At 45.9% G+C, this 20,010-nt stretch overlaps 1 protein-coding gene across 2 annotated transcripts; it reads left to right on the top strand.

The window, feature by feature from the left end:
* Positions 1-12,035: 12,035 nt before the first annotated feature.
* Positions 12,036-19,096, top strand: LOC4332041 (beta-glucosidase 6-like). 2 transcript variants are annotated; one of them, NM_001402087.1, is made up of 13 exons: positions 12,036-12,368; positions 14,566-14,632; positions 15,474-15,532; positions 15,663-15,738; positions 15,872-15,943; positions 16,027-16,114; positions 16,582-16,837; positions 16,945-17,060; positions 17,400-17,623; positions 17,969-18,000; positions 18,102-18,204; positions 18,313-18,421; positions 18,556-19,096. In NM_001402087.1, the coding sequence occupies exons 1-13, from the start codon at positions 12,177-12,179 to the stop codon at positions 18,725-18,727; spliced, it is 1,566 nt and encodes a 521-aa protein (NP_001389016.1). In that variant the 5' UTR covers positions 12,036-12,176; the 3' UTR covers positions 18,728-19,096. The 2 variants fall into 2 exon arrangements, with proteins under 2 accessions (NP_001389016.1, NP_001389017.1); NM_001402088.1 differs by lacking the exon at positions 14,566-14,632.
* The last annotated feature ends 914 nt before the right edge of the window (positions 19,097-20,010 follow it).

Raw genomic sequence — 20,010 nt, 5'->3', positions numbered from 1 at the left:
AGGTTTATTGCAATAAAATTATAATCATATTAAAGTAAATTTAAATGTCAATCCAATAATATTAATTTTAGCAAATAAAATCTAATTTATATTATAATAATTGTTGGTAAAATATTTTTAAAGTTAAATATTGTAATTTGTGCACGTCTTATATTATAGGATAAATGAAGTAATATTTTATAGGTTCACGTTTCACGAACTACTAAACTATAAACAGTGTGTTTTAAAAATAAAATTTAGCTGTTGCTCTCTTTCTTTCCCGGTGAGAACACGAAGAGTTGGTCAGAAACAGGGTGACGGATTTTTCCTTCGCAACTTGCAGGGGTGAAAGATGCTCGGTCTCCCTGATTTTGTCTAGTGCAAACGAGTCACAAAGAGTGGGCTCAGTCAACATTGGTCGTGTGCCGGTGTGATAGCAATTGATTTTCACCTCTCTGCGAAAGCCCAAAACGTGCCGACTCAAACAGAAAAAAATCCCAAAGACTTCTCCAACCGTGCAAAAAAACGAGTGACTATTTAACACTGTAGATCCCGTTTCGCAAATGCACACTGTAAGAGATTGGAGAAAGGGAAATAATTAACGGGGGCCATCGTTTCGCTTATTCGTGGAATAAACGAAATGACATATTTGCAAACGAAAATTTAAATTTTGGCTTATAAGCATAGGCGAAATAATATAACTCTAAGTGAACGGTTAGAACAAAATTAAATTAGGTGAGCCGTTCGAAAAAAGGACAAAGATGGCCAATCTACTTCGCGGCTTGTGCTGGAATGACAATGTGTTTCAGCAAAAAAACTGCACATTATCAAACCTACTCCACAAAATCAAGGATGACATCAAAACCTAGGAAAACAGAGCCAAACCAAGCTTCCGAGTGCACATTACTAACTGAGCATGCAAGCTCAGCTAAACTGTCTTACACCTTAACTTTCAAGTTTTAGTTCTTTTGTTTTTTCTCTTGTGATTATTCTTACTTTCTCTTACATTCTGTTCCCATTATTTTCAGTATTTCTTCTGTCTTTCTGAATTTGGCAGCTTGGCCTGTACTCTTTGACACACCATTTTCATTAATGGATACAAGGTAGAGTCTCTCTACTTTTTTGCCAAAAAAAGAGGAAAAAATATATGGGAAGAATGTATGGATAATATATAATGTCAAGCTTTAATAAGTGGAATATTATTTCCTACCACATTTGCCAAAGAACCCCTTTCAAATCACTAATGCATCATAATCACATTTTGACGCAACCAAGATTGAGGAAATGAGTCATATGCGGTGATCAACTAGATACCGCTGGGTCCCGGGATCCTGGAGGCCATGGCCCATCAATTGAACTGTTGTTCCTTCCTTGCTGGACCTCATTATGGCCCATCTCGAATAACGTCGAGAGAGGTAGCGTTGGGCAGCAGCAGTAGCAGAAGTCCACTTGACATCCCTCGTATTTACGTCGAGTTTAATGGGCATTCCTAAACTACAATAAAATGTTCACCTCTCGTCTAAGTAAAATCATCCAAATCAGGTCCCATGACAATATAGATGAATGGTTTCACCAACATAACATGTCAGCAGAAAAAAAAAAACATATGAGGCCCATATTGTCAGGGTCATGGATACCACATACTCAATAGTAATCGACTAAGCTCGGCAGGGCCCATCACATACCAAGTCTTATACGGAATTATACCTCGTATATATAAGGAGTTTCGGATAAGGAATGACGAATAAAGTTCTATATAGAAACGACAATGACTACTCGGATTGTATCCATATTGGTCTCACTAGTTTTACTCAAACAATGGGGCATCTATGGGTATAAATACAAGCCCCCTAGAAGGAGAGGGGGAAGCAGATCAACATAGATAATACACCGGCTTCGACCAACAGGATGTAGAGCTCTTACCTGTCAGATAAGGGGTCCGGACCTATATAAAAATCCTTGTCTCCATCTATTTTACCTCAATCTCGCATATACCCCTCTCCCTCTCTTTCCTTATTTTTTTTATCTGCTCTCTTCCCTTTCTTCACGTTGAGGAAACGTGCTCTTTATTATCACATTGGTTTAGTGTAATCACAAACCACCAGGGACTGTACAAAATCTGGGAGGGGGTCAGCCCAAATGGACATATGACCCGGGTCCCAACTAACTCCTTGATAAGCAAGTTCATGAGCACAGTTATTACATGAGCGACCAGTAAAAGACACTGTGATCATAACAAAATCCAAATGAATCATCGCTTTAATCTGCCTGAAGATGACACCCGCCGTAGTTCGGTCACAGCAAGAAGACTCCAAGGCATTCACCAGGGTGACAGAGCCTGTCTCCACAGAAATGTGCGAGAACCCATGATCTACTGCAGCTCGCAACGCATGCAAACAAGCAACAGCCTCGGCACTTAGAGCATCCTGCACCGAATCAATCCTCCCTGCACAGCAAGCACAGCACTCCCCGCATGATCCCGGATTGCAAAACCCCACCCTCCAGTTTTGTTTTCACTGAAGAAAGATCCATCAAAATTCAGCTTTAGCTCACCTTGAGGAGGAGGACACCATGTTTTTTGAACGCTGGGACTTTTTTTTTTAAGATAATGGAATATAACATTCCAGCCTTTGCTGAAAAAGAGTTACAGCCAATTATTACAAAGTAGCACTCCAGAAGAGAGTGTAGTTCAGATAAAAAGAACACACCAAACAAAAACAAAGGTAACCAAGCCAAAATAAGGAGAACACATTTATTGAAGTCTATTTGTGAACCTCCACCCATAATTGGCAAATAGTTGCATAACCATCGACTCCAACCTGCGGCATGCGACCTTTAGAAATTCCCCATCATCCTCACACCTTTGTAACTGTGCCCAAAACCGAAGCCAGTGTGTTGCTCTGAAAATTACCTTGCAGAGCTGAAGAAACCATAGCGTCCAACGTTCTCGGTGGCGACCTCCTCGGAGACGGAAGAGGACCGCTCCAGGGTTTTACCGCACTTTCCAAGTCTGCCAAACTATGACCGGAATCGTCACCAGACGCATCCTGCAAAATCGAAAAACGAGATCCCGATGAATCACCGTATTCATTTACCTGATCAAACGCAGCGGACGATCCATGCACAGCTCTTGGTCTTGTCGCAGAAGCCGCCGCCGCCTCCACCAAGCGGCCAAGCCGAAAACAAGCGCGCTCACATTCTTCAGAAGAGGACTTCGCCGGCGAAAGGCTAGCTGCTAGTCCCTTGGAAGAAGTTGTCCAAGACGGCGCCAGAGTGAGACGACGGCGGCCATTGCCACCTTGGCTTCTCATTCCATCAGAGAGAACCAGCACAGACTAACTATCGAACGCTGGGACTTGATTGGGCTTTATCATGGTTTAAGGATGCTAAATAAATTTAACCTTAAGATGAAAGCGGTAAGTGAACTTATTCCTAGCACAGCACGCGCCCATGCCGGCAGGTAGTTTGTCTCCTGATGAGATAGTTCATAACCAGTCAGCACATTTCAGATCCAGAGCTAAAGGAATTCAGTTTCACATACTCGATTGGGAACGTGACATGACACACGGGCACATTCAACGCCGGACATCGGAACATGCCTTCTCGCCTCAGGGAATTTAACTATTTGCCACTTTTAGATTTATCACTTATCCAAATGTCCCTATTAGGTTAGCGTTTAATAATTTACCACTGGAGAGAGAGGTGATTTTTTAACTACTCCCTCCGTCCAAAAAAACTCAACCTAGGAAGGGATGTGAGTATTTGCCACTCTTGCCTACGTGGCGAGGCATCGTGGTGTGCCCGTGTGAAAAACGATATGGACACCACCAATCAGCCCCTCCCCTCACCTTATTCTCCACCTCCGACTGTCTTTTCTCCTCCACCTTAGCTCGCCAGGGTTCTTGTTCCTCTCGCCGGTGTTCTCCTTCCGGTGCTAGACCGCCTCGACCTCTCGCTTGTCTCGTCGTGGGGGCACCCGCTCCTCTCTTTCGTCTCGCCCGGTGGCGGCGGCACGCCGTCGTCGTCAACGTCGTCGGGGATGAACCTGTACCACCCCGAGGAAATCTCCGAGTAGAACGCCTCCATCGCCACCCATCTTGCAGGTTGCTTCCCGGCGGTGATGTCACACCCTAATCCGGCACCGCCATACAACGGCACTTGACAGGAGCGTGTCGTAAGAAAAATGGCGCGAACCGCTTCCTACAAAACCGCGATCTCAGTACCAGTCCCAGGACATAGCGCTGGTACCCACGGTGACAAATATGAATCATTGCAATCCTTATAATAAATAGAGGACTTATTTACCTTAACTTAGGTTGCAGCTCAGAACAGCCCGAGAATACAACCGATGACACGGACGAGGAAACACCAACAACAGAAGCAGCAGCAGCGGAACCAACGGACTAACACCCAACACCACAGGCGACGGCTGGGAACCAGAACGAAACCCTGGTTTTTCAACAGCTCTTTTGGGCCGAAAAGAGACTTGCGTCTCGATTCGACTTTAAGAGATGTTTTCTAACAACTCAATTGGTAATGTACCGACCTCCCGGGTCAGATCATTACTTCTCGGCTCCCAGAGCCATTTCACTTGATTAATCGGCTCCCAGAGCCTTTTCATTTTCTCGGACTCTTAGAGTCCAGCTGCCCAGCAGCACAACAATCCGCTTCCACTCGGGAAGCTTAGTCTATAATGCTCGTAGACATCCCGAATCACACAGATTCGTTTCTTGACCACTCAGGTCATCCATCTACCACATAGGCTGATTCTGATAACGATTCCCACACCCCAACAACTTTTCACAAAGCACAAGCAAACAAATCTACGCTACATGAAACACCTCACATCCGCCCATGACTGTGGGCATGGCTGTTTGAACAGTTAGTTAACCTCTGTAGAGGGGGTACACTTTACCCACACGACATTACTAACCCGGATCACCCAGCCCGTGAGATCAGCCACGTCGGGAGACCCTAAGGCTTTCATGATAAGGCATTTCGAAAGCCGACACAGGGTTGCCATATGCCAACGAGAGGGGTCCCAGACCGACAACAGGTTAGGTCCCATACCATACTATGCCAGGAAGCCCGAGGGTTCTACCCGACACCACCTCGTTGAATCCACATGTCTCTTGGGATCAAGACTTCCCTGGTTTGCTATTTACTCAGCCAGGGGCGTCCCATTGCACCCATGTGGTCGCACTTGTTATATGCTCGGATGAATTTCCCACAGGAATCGGTCCTTATATGCGAATACGGGATAGTGCCACATAGGCACAACCCCCGCATCGCGAGTTTTCACAATTTATTTTATTTTCAAACACGCCGACACCACATGTCGGGTTTTCAAGGCTTCTCAAACCCATTTCCCAAGTTTTCGACAAACAACGGTGTATGTGGGATATTTGGTATACGCGCTCAGAGAGCACGGATACCGAGGTACCACAAAAGTGGAGCGACAAGGAATCAGGGTAGTATGGCCTACAGGAATTAGCGCGACTACTGGGTAGGTCCGTCGGTTTGGCACACAAACCGAGGCCAAGCAAATTAAACGTGAGTGATTCTAATAATGCAACTTGCAAACAAAATAGTAATGATTTTCCAATTATAGGAGCAATTGGTCAAAGGGTGACTTGCCTTGCTCAAGGCCTTCACGGAGCTTCACGAATCTTCGAGAAATCCACGATCGACGGAAATCCGGTAGCCGCGACTATACGCAAACGATAAAAAACCTAAACAAAAGACCAAAAGAATATCCTATTTAGACTAAATAATAGTGCCATTGAATAGATCTCAATTTTACGGAATTATTGGAAGTGGAACGGAGGCGTTCGGACGAGTGGATCAAGAGATATGAATTTTGGAAGGATTAAGGAATTTCTGTCTAAAGGAAAAAGGATTTATTAAATCCTTTTTGGAAAGAAATAAAGGAGGGACGTGAATCAGACTTCGTTGGGCGGCTTAGGGCGCGGCCCGATGGCTTGCGCGGCTCCGCCGAGCCGTATTGGGCCGGGCGAGCGCGGAAGTCGGCCCATTAGGGCACGGGAGAGATGGGGGCGGGTCCGGTGGACCGATTGCACCGTGCGGGGTCCCGGGTGGGGCCCGCTTATTGGTGACACGGCCCACGGTGGGATGGGCGCACGCGAGGGCGGCGCTAGGGTTCGGGGGAAAGCGGTCCACGCGCGGCGCGCGGGTGGATGCGGTGTGCGGCGGGCCCACGCGCAGCCTCTCGGCTCTCCGTGGACCCCGCGCGCGAGTGAGGAACGGAGGGAGGCGGCTGACCGAGGTCAAGCGGGGCCGGGTGGGCTGAGGTGGCGTCCACGTGGACTTCCACGTAGGCGCAGGAGAGAGGAGGAGCTGCCCGGGATCGGACGGCTCACGACGGCGCAACGCCGCCGGCGAACGGCGACGAACCGGCGTAGGCGGCGGGCACCGGAAGCGAGAGGGAATCAAGGCGGTTCCATTCACCGGCTCGGATGAGGGAGAGGTGGCGCGACGGCGGCCGGCGACGACAGCCGTGCGGCGGCGGGATGGGTGGCACGGCGCGGGCGCAGCCGGCGAGGCGGGCGGCCTCGGCGGCTCGCCGGGGAGGTTCAAGGGGACACGGGGAGGGTCACGGCGCAAGGAATCGGTGGGAGAAGGGCCTACGGCGGCGGATTGCAGCGGCGGCCATTGCCGGCCGAGAGAAGGGGAAAACTCGCCGGGGCAACGGAAGTCCAATTCACCGGGGAAGGAGCTTCTACACGGTTCCGGGAACTCGTTTCAAGCGACGGGCGGCGACGAGCTAGCCTAGGAAGTCATGGCGACGGTGAGCGACCTCCGGGGCAGGGCAAGGCGGACGGCGAGCTATGGCGAACGGCGACGGGCGCGGCGCGGCGTCTAAGCGCGAGAGCATGAGGGTGACGACACTGCATTCATCGAGACGAAGAACACGGTGGGGAGCTCACCGACGAGAGGGGAGCGGCGTTGGCGGCGCGGATGGAGTCGCGGCGAGACGGTCGCGACGGCGGGGCGACGCGGCACCGAGGGTGCGCGGCCGAGGAGGAAGGGAGGGAGAGGTGGCGCCTGGAGCTCCTCGTCACGCGTCCACGCACGCACCGGCTCCCCCGGTGCTCGGCGACAGACGGCGACGGCAAGGACAGGTGGCGACCGGGCGGTCAGTCACGACCGGCGCGTGCGCGGGAACCAAAAGCGGTGGCGGGTTCAAATGGCGGCGGCGAAAATCGAATCACGGCGACGGTGCATAGCGCGGCGAGAGGAGAGAGAGAAAGGAAGCAGAGAGAGAGAGAGAGAGAGAGAGCGAGGAAGGAGAGAGGAAGAAGAGAGGCGCTGCCTCTCTCTCTCGGCGCGTGCAGTGCACGTGCGGGGAGGAGGAGGAGCGCCCGAGAGGAGAGAATGGGCCGAGCAAGGGAGAAACGGCCCACAACCAAGAGGGACGTAATTTAGACTTTTTCCGAGGGAACTGATTTGGAGGGTGTTTTTGAATTGGAGAGAATTTGAGAAGGATTTTGGAATTTAACCATGATACTTTGACTCTAGGAACATAAGGTGAAGTCAAGGGAAGGATTCGAGGCGGAATTTGAATAATTCTGGATTCGTAGAAGTATTTGGCGAGGATTCAAAGGAAGGATTTGAATTTCAGAATTGATCTAGGAAGTTGAATCGGAATTAACATTTTAGAGGTAGAGGATTTTGATGGCGACGAGAGGGAACAATGATGGATTTAAACTGAGATCCACGGCATGACTTAGACTCGCACACAAAAAACGAAATTTTCGCAATTAGGATTTTGCCGAATTAGTTTTTAACGTCCCACTAAAAGCGCGGCGTTACAGGTGACCTCGCTCACTGTCTACTACCGCGACCCCACCACGCTCGCCAACCTCACACCGCACTGGTAGGCCTCCCTCCACCGCGTCAAGCTTGTGCGCTGGCACCAGCGCCCGCCCAACCTCCCCCACGGCGCGGATCTCGACCTGATAGGTAGAGAAACGGCGACCGGAGGTGGAGAAGAAGGTGAGGGAGGGGCTGACGGGTGGGGTCCACGCTATTTTCCACGCGGGCACGCCACATAGGCAAAAGTGAGAAATAGTTAAGAACTCACCTCTCTCCGGTGACAAATTATTAAGCGCAAATCTAAAAGGGTATTTGGATAAGTGACAAAGCTAAAAGTAGTAAATAATTAAATTCCCCTCTCGCCTCTGTAGTCAGTTGTTTCTTGCTTCTGCATCATCAGTAGTAGTAACACAGAGTATCCCAGCTGTTCGGCGGCATAGTTCCAGTCTCCACCGATCCAATTAATTATCATGGGCCTGTCGAATATATAAACCAACGAATACCGGCACCGGCACGCGCATTGCCTGCTCTGAATTTGATTTCTGAATGTGAACGAAGATTTCATCATATCATAAACAAGACGAGACGAACAACACAACGCCTAAACGATGACAAAGGTGTCGTTCACACTATGCATGATCAAACATTATTGCAGGAATGAATCGAAGAACCGAAGCACATACACTAGCCAGCTAAGGTCGGTCGGGATTGGGGTCGCAATCAGTGCAGTATACTCCCACAAATCAAATTATTCAGACTGCAACGCACGCCAGCGACTCGCAATGCAGTGCATGCAACTCGCTTGCGGCGAATGTGAAAGCCGCGGAAGCGCACAAGCTTAGACCGAGACACAGCTTGTTTCTGAATCTCTGAACTGAAAGTACTCGGTACAATCTGTTAGCAACTTTATATGATAAGTTGATAAGCACGATCGCAGCACTTAAACGCCTTGCGGTGATATGGAGTCACCAACCACCTCGATCTAGCCAAACGGCCAAATTAAGATGGGTTTTATGGAAAACAGCTAAACCGGCTAACGGAGCCGATTTAGAGATCAAAATCAGCATCTAGGCCGATTTAGATTGATATGAGGATAACTACCCGTCTCGTGGGCAAATCGGAAGATTTTCAGGACAAACCTACAAAGAGGTGTCGCACTCTCGCAGCGGCGGCGGACGATTTACGGCACAAATTGACAAAGATGGACTAAAACTAGGGTAAAGTGGAAAACATAACTGAAAAGTAAAGATAAAAGAAAAGGCGATTCAAGTATATTGTGTGTTTAGGGATTACAATTGAACCGGCCTTGTCCCTTAAATAGAGGTTGGTCTTATCCTCTACAGACCCACCTCCATGTCCAACTCGGGATAGAAACCAAAGAAACCCGAAACATGTCTTCCCAAGTAAGGAAATCCGAAACCCGACGAAAACAGACTCGGGCTCGGACCCTGACGATCTGACCGGCCACATACATTCGGTCAGACTAGAGTTCAGGCCGCGGTCAGACCGCCCACATACCTGCGGTCTAACCGGCCCTGTGAAGGAAACCCGGCACTTTTCAAACTTTGGCAATTTTCCCCTATTTTGTTTATAGGTGACAAATTTGGTGTAAACACACTCTACTATTTTCGTTCCAAGATAACTCTTTTCTCTGCTCTGAATTTGATATATGTTAAAACAACGAATATTAATAAGTGTTTGGACCAGCTACAGCTGCATAAAGAAACACAGTGGCTATTGGCTGTCACACAATATATGGAAATAAGTGTAGTCAAACAGAGGCTTTGTTAAGATTGATCTGGGTTATTTTGGGACGGAGGATTAATCCGCTGCAGGTCAGGTCAGGTCTGGTCCGATCTGACGCGTGCATGAGTCGCCTACAAGTTCGCTCGCCGCTTCACACCGATTTCGTACTTCCAGTGAGGCCAGCAAATCATCGCCATGAAGGAGACGGCGACCAACACGAGGAGATCGACCGAGAGATGCGCAAGAGTGGAGTGGAGTCGCGAGCGCCTACACGTTTCGCCCCCCCATGTCCCGTGTATCAATCAACACTTGTCGTTTCACACAACAAACCTTCAAAACTTCCAGTCTGATGTTCCTAGTCCTAGGGTAGAAGCTCAGAAAAAGGAGGGTTCAGATCATCATCGAGTCCATTCAGAATATATATTCAGAATGAACACAAGAATATGAAATGGTTCAGATAGCGCCAGCCAGCTGGCCTCCGGTGTAGTATCTGTATGATCGATCGAGACGAGCATGGACATGACACCGATATTATATATCGATAGGTTCGCATATATCTGAAAAAGAAACTTCTATACTGGTACAGTACATTACTAATTGTATCAGCAGTTCAGCACTGATGATCTGTGCATGTGTACATGCACCATGGAGATTGATTTGAGCTGGCAAACTAAGACGCGAAATCAAATGATTGGGTGGAGGCAGCCAAAGCAAAGCGAGATATAAAGAAATAAGCTAACAGACAATTATATTGATATATAGAGAACTGCATATATGATGCAATAGTGCCTCTCACAAGTATGGAGGCAATGTATGCGGGGAAACTATTCTAATCCCTCGAGGGGATGTTCCCTCGTTTACTCAAAAACCATCTAAACGGTTATGAAAAATTCTGGAAAAATTTGACAACATTCATACAACACATATATATAACTTTACAAAATCTTAAGTCCAAACTCAACTCAAACGTCGAGATATAAAAAAGACAAATTCAGCGTATGAATAGTAGCGTACTGTTTATATCTAAATTTGTTTTTTTTTGTTTCTTGATTTGTAGATCGAATTTGAACATGAATTTTGGTGGACTAGTAGGTACCATTATACTCTACATTGTCAATTTTTTTCAGATTTTTTCACAACTATTTACATCGAATTTAGAAGAAAAAGATATACGAGGGGATATCCTCTCGAGGGATTAGAATCCACTCCCATGTATTCGTTTTGTGATGGTCCGTACGTGCAAGGGATCATCTGTATCAATTGTGCATTTGTTTGCGGCAAATTGCACGGTTTGTGGTTGGAAACATGCGAGATGATAACGAACTAATCATGACAACCTTGGAACATGCCAAACTCTCTGAAAGTAGACAGGGGAACACACGCGATTAGGTTCCTTGTAAATCTGAACCACGTTGATGCAGATGTTATTCACGTCTTTAATTTATCTAGGATCAATGCAGACGCAGTCCTTTTCAACAGATGTCCGCATGCAGGCAAGGTGATCAAACCCCTAAAAACTGGCTCGATTTGTGCTTATTTAAATACTTGAACTGGTCAATTTGCTCCAATTAACCTGCCTATTCACAAGTATCCATGCTATCTGATCCTGTTAAAAACATTACATGCCGAAAGAAAGCATTGATTTTTTTTCACAGATAATATGCATTCAAATAGTGGATAAAAATACTAAAATAGTACACCTTTTTCTAGATAATGGACATTTCATTCATCCGGCTAGTGCACTAGGATAAAAATAGCACACTGTTAAAAATTGTTATAAATACGTACCCTGATCTCAAATTTATCCATTTTTTACTCCATTCCATGGTACTTATTTAATACATTAATTTGATGCCCCAATAGAAGCACGCCAATCATGTTATAATCAAACAGCAATCACCATTTCATAGTAGTTACAAATTTAAAATGTTTGATTCCCCAATAATAACACTGATCACTGATCAATCATGGCATCATGCAAGCAGGACTAGCAGAATGCTTTCTCCTCCCACACTTTCGCTGTTCCTTCATTTCTCACCTAACCAAAGGACCTCATCGTCTACCCTAGTACTTATAAGTTGTTGCCAAAATTTAAATTTTAAAACTTGATTTGGATCAATGCTTTTCTAACGTAGTTTTTCTTCATCATTAGTTTTTGAGAAACTTTATAGTCCTTAATAAAGTACCTTATGGTACTTAAATTTTACACTACAATTTTTAGTATTTAGAGGTAGCAAATTATACACTATAAAATATGATATCTCTAGATATCTTCTCAAGGATGGTAAAATAACCATTAGTTTTTTAAGCCGTCAAAAACAGATTTGTAAAAGTTCTTATCTATAATGTTTTAATCACTAATAAACCATTACGGTCACAGGCAACCGATAGAGTCCCAACCACGCTTCACACTTCCATCCCTTAAAGCAAGAGCTCACTACTACATACATACACACCGAGAGAGATCACATCCCAAGCGAAAAATTGGTTATTAGTGGGAGCGTGCATGCCTCCATTTCTGCCGCTATAAATACTCATCTCATCTCATCATCCACCATCAGTCCGTGCAGTTTGGAGCCCACACACCACGATCTCCCGTACCTTCTCTCTGCGAGATGGGGAGGATAAAGAGTAGTAGTGGGCGATGCAGCACGGCGAGGCTGGAGGCGGTCGCCGTCCTCGTCGTCGTCTTCGGCGTCGCGTCGTCGTCGCTGCGAGGATGCATTGCGCAGCAGAGCGGAGGAGGGCTAACCAGGGGCAGCTTCCCCGAGGGGTTCGTCTTCGGCACCGCCTCCGCCGCGTACCAGGTTAGTCACGGATGGATTTCCCATTGTTGTTTTGAGAGATAAACTTGTGGAGAATCTGTTGTTCGGTTTCAGAGACAAACTTGTTTGTTCATCCTTTTTGCCGTTTTAGTCGTACAGTGGTTGAACACACGTACGTACGACTTGATCAGTGATGATTAGTTACCAAATTAAGGGGGGATAGCCGGATGGAAGTGCAAATGGGATAAGAAACAAACTTTGCTTTTGTTTCTGGAATTTATGTGTGTCTCTCGTCTTTGCCGGATTCTCGATCTCCCCCCTCCCTCTCAAAGTTGTGTTCTTGTCTTGTGACCTTGGGTTTGCTCGTTTGCTTTTGGAGAGTGGCGTCTCAGATCTTGAAATCACCTGCGTCGTTGCCATCTCCGAATGTCCGGTCCTCCATGCGTCCACCTCAACACATAGCTTTCAGCGTGCACGCGCCCATACGGCAGAATTGCACACTTTTGTTACAGTCGCGCGCGCCAGATTGGCGGAAGCTTTTTTCTTCCATTCTAGGAGAACAGTACCGACAAAAGAACACCACTACACTCTGATCTCTTCTCCTTTTTCCATCCCAAAACAATAGGTTCGGTCCATACGGACTACATTGGTACATGTTCCAGAGTCACCATGTGTAGTGGACTATTTTTACTGAAAACGAATGTGCGCAGCGTGCGTGCGTGCGTTGCGTCTGATCGTCGCTCGCCGTTGCGCAGGCGGTTTTGGCCGTGGTCCGTGGAAAATTCCGCGGAAACGATCGGAACCACCTCCACCACCAGCAGCGGTTCACGTGCCGCGTCCGCTTGCGAGGAGAAGACGAGAACGCATGGGGGGACGTGGCCCTGGGCCCTGGCCCCGCGCGGCCTACCGCGAATTCGATCGCCAGAGGCGCGCGGACCAGGAGTAGTTGGGGGCGCCTTGGCGGTTGGCTGGCTCCGCGCCGCGCGACACCACCGCCCAGTCCACCACCACCCCGCGCCGCGCGGCGCGCCGGCGCCCAGCTTCTCACGCATTCTCTCGCCGTCTCCCGCGCGCGCGGCGCGGCCATCGTGAGATCGTGGCGCCCGGAAGAGGAGGCTTGGTGACCAGAGTATTTTTTTAGATAAGTCACCGGGGGGGGGGGGGGGGGGATTCCCCACCTGAATTTTCATTAAAAAGGAGGGCTACAAAGTTTGTTACACATTCGTCAGAGTTTGAAGTGGAGCCGAAAAGATAAGCTTCCAAGAAGTTATTACAGAGCGATGCTCAAATTTGAGGCGTTCTAGCCAAAGACCACATTCCTCCATACATTTGCGAAGAACCGATTGCAGAGACGGGGACATGTTCCTGAAGACAACGTCATGGCGATGTTTCCACAAGGACCAAAAACATAGCAGATAGAACACCCTGAAGTGCAATTCAGGCAGATTCCCATCGGGTTTAAGATTGGCCATATCAGTAACCATGTGTATTCGAGGGCTTAAACCTATTGCCTCCCAGAAGCCTTGAGCGAAGGGGCAATTTAGACAAAAATGACTTCCGTCTTCCACTTCAAGGTTGCAGATGTCACAAGTAGCAGAGGAAACGATTCCTTTTTTAATTAGATTATGTTTCGTTGGTAACCTTTCCTTTGCTAGAAGCCAGGCAAAAAATTGCACTTTTAGAGGTGCTCTGTTGCACCAGATGAACTTCCAATTCACACAGCGAAGGCGGTCATTGAAGTTTTTGAGGTAAAGTTTCTTTACTGAGGGAATAGGCACATTTGAAAGCTCTGAACAAATCCTCACATCTTCACCAGCATGGAGAGAAACCCCCTGGAGCTCTGCTTGGTGACCAGAGTAGACACGAAAACAATCGGAAATGATCATAAACGGTATCATTATTTTATCATTTTTATAAAAACGATCGAAAATAATTGAGATATTTTTATATTATGAATTAATTATTTAGTGCCAATTTCAATGTAACATTGATAGAATTAAAAAAAACTAAATTTTAGGAATGATAAATATTTGTAAAAATTGTTACTTATTATATTAGTTTGGAAACGGTATAGGTACGGTAACCAGATTCAGTTGGTTTGTTCGTTTGACGACAAGACACGCTACGCTAAAAATACCGACGCGACCATGCAAATAGCAGCACTGTGAGTCTGATTCAGATTCGTGTATGTATTTTGATGTGAATAAACAGTGGGTTTTTGTTTTTTTTTATTTCGTAGTACGAGGGAGCTGTGAAGGAGGACGGGAGAGGGCAGACCATCTGGGACACGTTCGCGCACACCTTTGGTACGTACGTATTGCTACACGTTTTTCTTTTCTCAGTACTGCAAAGTTTATTCCAGATTAATCTGCCTGTCGTCATATCAAATTAGGGCGTTTCTGCAAAGCAAATACTCCTACTTATACCTATCAAGTTCAAGCACATTCGTGGTGATTTCATTTCTGAACACGTTTATTATAGGACACTAGGGGTGTGTTTGAGGAGAGCTTAAGATTTTAATAAACAACTCGTGGATAGTCAGCTTCTGTCAATCTAAAAAGGTTGTGCTTTTTTTCAGCTTTTAGCTCTTCTAGATTCTACAAATGTAGCTTCCTAAGATCTAAATGAAAAGCTATACTATTAAGTGAGTTCCTTATTTTATAAGAAGCTGTAGTTGTCAGAATATCTTTCAAATATAGCCTAAAACTGCAATACGAAAGCCGAAAGCTCCCCTTTTGTGGAGAATCCAATCATTGGATCGTGCCACTTGTACATCTCGTCTCTTGTGCAGAGTGCAGACATGGTACCTAGATAGACAGTATAGTTAGTGCTTGAAGCTTGTCGCAACTTTCTTCACCCAAAGTTGGATAATGGAGCAAACAAGACCGCAATTGTGCTATTTGATACTAGATCTCACCTACCTTTCATAATTAGTAGTACATGTAATTCAGTAGTAGGGATAACTAAGGTAGTGCTCATGTAGCTTAAGATAGTGGGCCTAGTGGGTAAGAATTAGTTGGCATCTGTGTTCATCTTTCGTAATACTGGCTGATCTTTAACCTTAACCAGGTGTTCTCAGGACTAGTAGTTGCAGCTAGTCACTACCGTAACGCTAATGTTTTGCTTATTTCTCATCTTTTTGTGCAGGAAAGATCACCGACTTCAGCAATGCTGATGTTGCAGTTGATCAGTACCACCGTTTCGAGGTGAGCACCACTCTCTCTGATTCTCTCTATCTTTCAGATCAAGTGCACACGTATTCATATCTTATCCATTTATCCTGCAAAATGAGCACAATATAATCGATGTAGCCTACGAAATGGATGCTTTTTTCAGGAGGATATACAGCTCATGGCAGACATGGGGATGGATGCGTATCGGTTCTCGATAGCATGGTCAAGAATCTACCCAAGTACGTGGTCTCCAACTGAGAAACTAGCGAAGTCGACCATGATGTCAAACTGCGTCTTCAGTCAGAAATTTTTACCTGCACTTTCTGTCCCCATATTCTAATTAGCCTTTGCATCATCTCGTGCTTACTCCAGATGGTGTTGGTCAAGTCAATCAAGCTGGTATCGACCACTACAACAAGCTGATCGATGCACTTCTAGCAAAAGGTGAGCACACAGATTTGAAAGTGATAAATTCAGGTCATCTTGACAGCTTCTGAATTTGCTGAAAAAGTATAACAATCTTTCAGGAATTCAGCCATATGTGACACTCTACCACTGGGACCTCCCCCAGGCCCTTGAAGACAAGTACAAGGGCTGGCTTGACAGGCAGATAGTGTGAGTGTCGTCTCCCTCAATTAACTAACCAGTTACACACTTACAATTCAATTTCCTTTTTTTTAAAAAAAAAAACAAAGGAAGAAGTTCTGCCTCATTTCATTGATAAAAAAGAGATACACATCAACTAAAGAAAGGGTTCATACTGAAAACACCATCCTACAAGCACCTAAGATCATTCCTCGAAGCTAGCACTAAACACCTGAAAACACCAAAAACGTACACTTTCAACTAACCCAGCAACAATCTTCATGGCAGAGTTACCAATCCCAATGGCAATTTCAGTTAACTAAGTAGGAGAAATTAACGATCTTGATGAATGAATGTATCAAAAAAATGCAGAGAACTTACACTTGAACTAATCCAGCATCAATCTTCATGACAGAATTACTAATCCCAGTGGTAGTTTCAGTTAATTAAGTAAGTACACTAACCATCTTGGTGAATGTACCTATCCAAAAATGCAGGGACGATTTCGCGGCGTACGCGGAGACGTGCTTCAGGGAGTTCGGGGACAGGGTGAAGCACTGGATCACGCTCAACGAGCCGCACACGGTGGCCATCCAGGGCTACGACGCAGGGCTCCAGGCCCCCGGCCGCTGCTCCGTGCTGCTCCACCTCTACTGCAAGGCCGGCAACTCCGGCACCGAGCCCTACGTCGTCGCCCACCACTTCATCCTCGCCCACGCCGCCGCCGCCAGCATCTACAGGACAAAATACAAGGTGACAAACTGATCCGTTCTGAATTTCTTCCCATGTCAATGTGTTGCTGCTGCGTTCTTCCCATTATCGATCTTTATCTTACTATACGGATGGAGTGGGAATCGCAGGCGACGCAGAACGGGCAGCTTGGGATAGCGTTCGACGTGATGTGGTTCGAGCCGATGTCCAACACCACGATCGACATCGAGGCGGCCAAGAGAGCGCAGGAGTTTCAGCTAGGATGGTGAGCTAAGCTCTCTTCACCTCCCTTTTCATACACCGGTCTTATCGTCTTCTCATTAGTCATTATCTACCTCTGCTTCGACTTCGGCTATATTTGATTTAGATTATTGTCGCGGATTATCTACTTGGGTAAATAAATATCTTAAAAGATAAACTTAACAGATGGCCTGAAAAAAGTGGTCTAAACAATACAACAAAAAAGTTTTTTTTTTTTAGAAACGTATTCCATTTTTAGTGAGTTGAAAAGAACAGTGCCGAATCGACATGTTCTTTTTTTCTAAGGAAAACATATCACACATGTTACAGTATGATTGACCGGCTGCATTGTTTGCAATGGAAGGTTTGCTGATCCGTTCTTCTTCGGCGACTACCCGGCGACGATGAGGGCGAGGGTGGGGGAGAGGCTGCCGAGGTTCACGGCGGATGAGGCCGCCGTCGTCAAGGGGGCGCTGGATTTCGTCGGCATAAACCACTACACCACCTACTACACGAGGCACAACAACACCAACATCATCGGGACATTGCTCAACAACACCTTGGCAGACACCGGCACCGTCAGCCTCCGTGAGTTCTCCTTCGCCATTTTCGTGCTTGGTTTTTAGTGTGATTCCAGGGTTCATATCCTCTACCTAGTGACACTATCATTGTACTCCCTCTGTTTCACAGTGTAAGTCATTCTAACATTTCTCACATTCATAATGATGTTTAATATGAATGTGGGAAATGTTAGAATGATTTACATTCTGAAACGGAGGAAGTAAACACTAACCCTACGATAGAAAGGTGTGACCCACATACCAGTGACTATAATGATAATAATATTATGGTAGAGAATCCTCACCCATAATTCTGGTAATGGTATGGATGCTGATTTCTTCTTTTTCTTGGTGATGGTTTGCGCTTTTGCAGCATTCAAGAATGGGAAGCCAATTGGAGATAGGGTGAGTTTGGCACCAGAATTAATCTTGTGGACTCCGGATGACCATTGCGAATTTTGCAATGTCACACTGAATTTGAAACGAGGTGTGCTGTTGTTTCGCAGGCAAATTCGATATGGCTGTACATTGTGCCCCGAGGGATGAGGAGCCTGATGAACTATGTCAAGGAAAGGTACAACAGCCCACCAGTGTACATCACTGAAAACGGTAAGAGCATGAATCCTTGCTTTACCCATATTTTTGCGCATGAAACTAGCAGTCGTGAACCCAAGATTACACCAGAGTTGTGACAGTGTATAGCTGATGATGATTCAGGGATGGATGACAGCAACAACCCGTTCATTTCCATCAAGGACGCCCTCAAGGACAGCAAGAGGATCAAATACCACAATGACTACCTCACCAATCTGGCTGCTTCCATCAAGTAAAGCTACAGCAACTACGATTCTTTGCTAATTTCACATTGCAAATATTGGTTATATGCATTCAAAGTGTAGATATATATTTTCTTCTACAATAAAAGCCTTAATTAGTCCTCCGTGGATGGTGATGTTGCAGGGAGGACGGGTGCGACGTACGTGGGTACTTCGCGTGGTCTCTGCTGGACAACTGGGAGTGGGCGGCCGGATACTCCTCGAGATTCGGGCTCTACTTCGTGGACTACAAGGATAACCTCAAGAGATACCCCAAGAACTCGGTGCAGTGGTTCAAGGCCCTCCTGAAGACCTGAACTCCAGCTGAGAAGTAGTGCTACAATAGTTTGGGCGCCATTTCCATACATCCGATAGATTTATTGGTCTGCACATATACGAATATACGATACCCTGCATATCTCGGAAATGTTTTGTGGTTTTTGTTTTGTTTGTGATACGATAGAATGTATCACTGAATCGTCTGGTCTGTTAGCACACGAGTGAAAAGGGGTAGTACTGCACTCTGCACCTTGTCAGCTTCAAATTGGAAGTCCGGATTCGGCTAATGCAGAGGGTGGCATTAGCTCCAATCCTATCCATCTATCTCTATTCAACGGCTGTGATTAGTTAAACATCTTTCTTATTTTTGCTGTTCGTATATTTTGACAGGGAGGAGATGGTTGCAAGTCTGAGCGTTCATGGTTCTTGCATGTTTGAACTGACTTGTATCAAAAACTCAAGTCAAAAATTGTGAGTTACTGTTCTTGTTGAGGAGCTTTGCCGCTGGGGAAAAAGAAACACGCGTGACCAGCGCACCCCAGTAGCCAAAGGCTGTGTTTACTCCCACTTCCAACTTTTCCATCACATCAAATGTTTGGACACATGCATGGAGCATTTATGCATGGAACATTAAATGTGAAAAAAAAACCAATTACACAGTTTGTATGTAAATTGTGAGACGAATCTTTTAAGGCTAATTACGCCATTATTTTACAATGTGATACTACAATAAACATTTATTAATGACGAATTAATTAGGCTTAAGAGATTCGTCTCGTAGTTTACAAACGAAATCTTATTAATCTACATTTAATACTTTAAATGTGAGTCCGTATACATAAAAAAATTTCATACCTAAACAACTAAACATGGCCTGTACCCCACCTTCCCCTCCCGGCGGCACAGCAGCGCGCGCCGCGCACTCCCACGACCTGTCAAGATCCACATCGGAGTAGCGGACGGCGAGACGGTTTGTTGCCGTTCTTGCCGATCCGATCAGCCTGAGCCTCCTTGGTTCAGGCCTTCAGGCGCGCAGAGCGGAAAGTAACTAGCTGTCCTAAAGCGGCGGACACCATGGCCCGAGGATCTTTAAGTACGAGTACACAGGACGATAAAGCTATTAGTATATAATTAATTAGGTTTTAATTATTTTAAATTTAAAAAATATATTTATCTGATATTTTAATTTAACTTTTATATAGAAAGTTTTCGCATAAAATATATCGTTTAGCTATTTAGAAAATATGCTACCAAAAATTAAGATAAGATCTGTATCTTAACTTAAAAAATGAGATAAGACAAGATAATACTCCGCTCTTCC

Source organism: Oryza sativa, chromosome 3 (genome assembly GCF_034140825.1).
Source record: "Oryza sativa Japonica Group chromosome 3, ASM3414082v1".
Taxonomy (NCBI): Eukaryota; Viridiplantae; Streptophyta; class Magnoliopsida; order Poales; family Poaceae; genus Oryza; species Oryza sativa.
Note: the sequence above shows the minus strand (reverse complement) of the source record. Positions and strands in the feature narration are given on the sequence as shown.

Excerpts from the sequence above, each read along its gene's own strand:
- LOC4332041 (NM_001402087.1), top strand. The coding sequence starts at position 12,177 with ATGGGGAGGATAAAGAGTAGTAGTGGGCGATGCAGCACGGCGAGGCTG. Across the intron at positions 15,533-15,662 it reads ATCAGTACCACCGTTTCGAG|GAGGATATACAGCTCATGGC; the intron begins GTGAGCACCACT and ends TGCTTTTTTCAG. Across the intron at positions 15,739-15,871 it reads ATGGTCAAGAATCTACCCAA|ATGGTGTTGGTCAAGTCAAT; the intron begins GTACGTGGTCTC and ends TGCTTACTCCAG.